The 5,000-nt window shown below is 43.2% G+C and overlaps 1 protein-coding gene across 1 annotated transcript in view; it reads left to right on the top strand.

The window, feature by feature from the left end:
* p3h2 (prolyl 3-hydroxylase 2) overlaps nucleotides 1-5,000 on the top strand; it is a gene marked incomplete in the record, with an annotated part of 49,082 nt that overhangs the window by 33,137 nt on the left and 10,945 nt on the right. Inside the window, 2 exon segments of the mRNA XM_014336404.2 lie at nucleotides 1,100-1,252; nucleotides 1,719-1,908. Of these exon segments, the coding sequence (XP_014191890.1) occupies nucleotides 1,100-1,252; nucleotides 1,719-1,908 (343 nt within the window).

Raw genomic sequence — 5,000 nt, forward strand, 5'->3', positions numbered from 1 at the left:
CTGGTGCAAATTACTGACCTCTGTCATCATTTTAGGTGGGGGAACTTGCACAATCGGTGGCTGACTAAATACTTTTTTGCCCCACTGTATGCTGAGCCCAGCGTGGCTTCAACCAGCTCCACCGTCGCAGAGGGATGGACTTGGTTTGTAACAGTAACCAAGTGCTGCCTTAGTACTGAGCGGCCCAAAGTGTTCAGTCCCCCACATCATTACACCAGCAGGAGTTATTGATACAGGGATCCAGGTTTTCACATCGTTTACATCAAATCCTCAGCCCACCGAGAGCCAGCAGACCGGGCAGCGAGTTTCCTCTCTTCTCCAATGTGGTACCGAGTTTCCTGTTGTTGGCTCAGCACTCGGTGGGCTCTGTGGCTGCTTCAGGATTCAGTGTGGTGTGTGTTCACAGATGCTCTTCTATATTCGTTGGTTGATTCCTTCCTATCAGCTTGATTGTTGTTTGGTCAACAGCTTCTGAAATACTCTTATTAGCCTGTCGGGCAATAAAGTCTCTCTCTTTCCTATTTTGTGCTTGCTTTGAACTTCAGCAGGCGATGGAGAACTAGAGGTAAAAAGCATCAGTGGTCACGCCCAAATGTTCGTCTCGTTGAATGTTTAAACCTCTCGTTGTTTGGCTTTATGGGCAGCAGTTGTTCAGGTGCAGCGTTGCTGCTTCAGCTCCTGCACATGCTGAGCGTGTGCTTGCCCCCCCCCCCGTGTTGCTGCTTTATGGCAGACGAGCACCTTGGATGCATTTGAGTTTGAGTGAGGAAGAAACACTGTACAAATGATTATTTTATGAGTTCAAAAATCGATGCCAAACATTTTAGGAAAGTAATCTGTTTCTTCGGGCAGATGCTTCAGAAGAACGGCTGCAGATTCTTTCCAGGTATAGCACGTCACCTTATGGATAGCTGAGAGCTGTCCATCTGTTTAATGCTGCAAACATGAATATAAATTTATTGTCTGAATTCTACTGTAGTTTGCTCCAAAAATGCCCGTCACAAACTTTAATCCCATTTCTGGGTCAGTTCTTAATTCTGCTGACACGACTATTTCAATAACCCCTTTTTCTTTCTGTCTATGCTCTTTTTATTTCCAGTTGCAGCGGCCCGACAAGGCTGCAGAGGCGGCTCACACCTACTTCCAGGCCAATCCAGAGCATGTGGAGATGGGCCGGGACCTGGAGCAGTACAAAAACCTGCAGGGCGTTGAGGAAACCCACTTTGTGGACCGAGAAGCCCGGCCTCACCAGGCAAGACACAAAACCTTAATCTGTCAGACATTTCAGTTTATTTGGGTTTCATGTCCTGATGCATCTTCATAAACCACGTGTACTGAATTTAATACAAAAAGCATTTCTGCCCGAGGTTTCACTTTTCCTACTTTGCTTCTTTCCAAAAGTTGGAAACCATGGGAAGCGGCGCTTCCTGTTTGAAGGGGCTTTGTGTTAATGGTGCTTGCAGTTTAATGACTGGAAACATCTCAGTGGCAGCTGTGGTGAAGCTGCCTCTGAGTGTCTCACTGAGTGAAACTTGTGCTTCAGTTCAAAGTTTTAACTGTGGATGAGTCCCAAGTGTTTCTGCTGAAGCATGTGCTGCCCCGCCCTTCCTCAGCGGCAGAACGTGACGTTCACCAGCTGTCATCATTATGGGAATCATATTGCTCTGCGACTATATGGCTGAAATCGTTTTTGTCTTGGTTATCGCCTCCTGTCGCAGCGCTCCTTCACAGCGGCAGTGCAGTTGTACGATAAAGGGGACTACGAAGGAGCGACTGCTCTCTTTGAGGAGGCGTTGGTGGAATACTACAAGGCAGACGTGGACTGTCGGGCGCTGTGCCAAGGCCCGCAGAAGTTTGAGGGCCAAGATCACCTCCGATACCGCTACAGCCTCCATGAAGTCGTATCAGGTAAGAAATCAGGCGCTCTGTCGAGGAGGCGTCTGGGTTCCAGTCTGCCCTTTGACCTTTGCTTTGCTCTCCCGCTTTTCACTGCAGAAAAGCAAACAAAAGAAAGCAGTTGAGATCCAGAACCGAGGTCACGTCTTCTCTCACGTGTCCCGCGCAAAGTCAAAAGCTATGGCACGTCTGTCTGCACCAGTCAGAGTCGAGTTTGAGCTGCATGTTTAAGATACCAATAAATCCCAGTTTAGTTGAGTCTGTTCAGAATTATTAGCAGAGCTGTGCGGTTAGCTCTGGGAGGCAGTCGACATGCTTCATAACCATGTTTGGCAGAAACGGCCTGAACCCAGGCCAGCTCTCTCTCCCGTCACCTCATTCCACTGCTGCGATCGTTGTTCTTGGCGTCTTTGCTTAAAGGAGCATTAGTTACTACATGCCTGGGCTCATTAACTAAAATTGTAGTGACATCCATGCAAGTATTGGATGTGTTTTGGTTTTTATTCATTCAGAATATGAAGGTTTCTGTAGCTGAGACTCGAGGTGTGACAGATAAAAGGAAAAGTGTTGTGAAGCTGACTTTTAGGAGCTTTTATTCTTGTACCTGAACACACCACGAGATAAGCTTTTTTAAACGGTTCAGTGTTTTTTCCCGTCGACAGTTTTGGGGGATTTTAACCACAAAAATGAAAGTTAGTGTAATTTACACAACTTTATCTCCCTAATGGCGTCTCTCAGTTCAACTCCATAGGTCACTGGCAGCCTGGCGTCCATCACACTGACAGCTTTTATTAATCCTTTATTTATCCAGGTAAAAATCTCATTGAGATTAAAAATCTCATTTCCAAGAGAGACCTGGCATCATAGCAACAAAAGTCACATACCACATAGGTATATAACATTTAAAACAAATACAATATCCCATACAAACATGTGTAAAATATACAATGACAGATCAAATTAAGAGTACATTAAAAACAATCACACTGAGTAAAAGAGCTGTTCTCTCGTTCCTTTAAGACAGACTTAAACTCTCCCAAGGTAACCAGTTCTGATCATTTCAGTTCCTTCTGCAGATTATTCCAGGAAGCAGGGGCAGCGTATTTAAAAGCCCTTTTCCCCAATTCTGTTCTGATTTTTGGGACAATCAATTGTATGATTTTGTTCGAGCGAAGGTTGTATTGGTTGTGGTTTTTACACATATAAACACATAAATAAGATGGAACCAGCCCAAGGAGAGATTTATAGATAAAGATCAACCAATGGGAGAGTCTGCGAATATGCAAAGATGGACATTTAGCAGCAGCATACAAAGAACAATGATGTACACGACTTCCATAGCCAGTAATAAAACGTAAAGCACAATGGTACACAGTATCCAACCTCTTTAGGTAGTGGGCAGGTGCATTCATAAAAAGCAGGTCACCATAATCCAATAAAGGTAAAAAGGTTGCACGAATCAAATGTTTTCTCACTTGGAGGGAGAAACAGGATTGGTTTCTAAAAAAGTAACCTAGTTTTAGTTTTAACTTCGACACAAGCCTTTGAATGTGAGTCTTAAATGACAAATTCTGATCTATAATGATCCCTAGATACTTGTAAGATGTGACCATTTCAATTTCAGATCCTTGAATTGTTTTAATCTTAGGAGACGTAGCTAACAACTCTTTGCCATTTGAGAATAACATGAACTTGGATTTCTCTGGATTTAACACCAACTTAAGTTGAGTTAAATGGGACTGAACGACATCAAAGGCAGACTGCAGAAATTGCAGGGTTTGTGCTACTGAAGGGGATGAACAATAAATAATTGTATCATCTGCATAAAGATGAAATGCTGCATTTGACAAATTATCACAAAGGTTGTTTATGTAAAGAGAAAATAGCAATGGTCCTAATATGGACAGGATGTCCTGTGTTCAAAGTGCACAGACACGCCATAAATGCACTCCAATATACACACATAACAAACAGACACTTCATGTTATAGTTACTGCAACTCATTCAGATGGTATGAGACCAGATCTGGGATTTACGCACATTAAAGGCCGACTTTCAGCTGGTCTAATGGAAAAGAGCCCGAGCTCATCTCAGGGCAGATACTTCATCAAAACACTGACGAGTCCCAGTAAAGTCTAATCTAAAACACAGAACATCTGAGAACTCTCCGAGTCCAAATTTGGAAAATAACTGGATAAAAACGTTGATGAATAAATGAAAAAGGTTCTCGCAGTTTTCACCAGCTGGCGAAAGGTTAACCGCGTAGCTTCATCACAAAATATTGTTCAAACGTTTTTAATGAGCTGGATAAATAACAGGCATTTATCTCATGCTTCACATACTGCTGTCAGTTTGTGTTGTTTCTGTAGACCTTAATGATCTTGTTGAACCAGATCACAGTTATAATTTTAGTATTATTATATTACACTGTGACTGGGCAGGGTGTTATTATCATTATTATTATTGTAAGAGTTTGTGAGTTTGAGCAGTAGCTGCAGGTTAGTCGTATCCAGGATGCATAAACGCTGAGAGGCTTTGTTTTACTTACAGTTGGAGGCTCATTTTCCACAGCGCTGCCACGGCACAGGCTGCGATCGTCATAATGCGCAACATGACTCGCATATACGGGAGTTTTAAAGGATTACTTTCTCCTTCACTGACCCAGAAAGTCAAATCCCTTTGCATGATTCAGATCCGACCTTTGCTCCTGCGAGAGAGTAAGGAAAGCGCTGCTGCAGCTGCTCAGACATCACCTCAGTATACTTGCACATAAACGATGAGCACACGTCCTCATAAAGCACGCTCATCGAGCTCTGCTGGCTCTCCTCTCAGGGATCAACATGAGGAAATCATGTGCTGAGCCTTGTTTTTTGAATTTCCATTAAACATTTGAACAATATTTTGTGATGAAGCTACGCGGTTAACCTTTCGCCAGCTGGTGAAAACTGCGAGAACCTTTTTCATTTATTCATCAACGTTTTTATCCAGTTATTTTCCAAATTTGGACTCGGAGAGTTCTCAGATGTTCTGTGTTTTAGATTAGACTTTACTGGGACTCGTCAGTGTTTTGATGAAGTATCTGCCCTGAGATGAGCTCGGGCTCT

Source organism: Haplochromis burtoni, unplaced genomic scaffold (assembly GCF_018398535.1).
Source record: "Haplochromis burtoni strain Fernald_Lab_line unplaced genomic scaffold, NCSU_Asbu1 Contig_133, whole genome shotgun sequence".
Taxonomy (NCBI): domain Eukaryota; kingdom Metazoa; phylum Chordata; class Actinopteri; order Cichliformes; family Cichlidae; genus Haplochromis; species Haplochromis burtoni.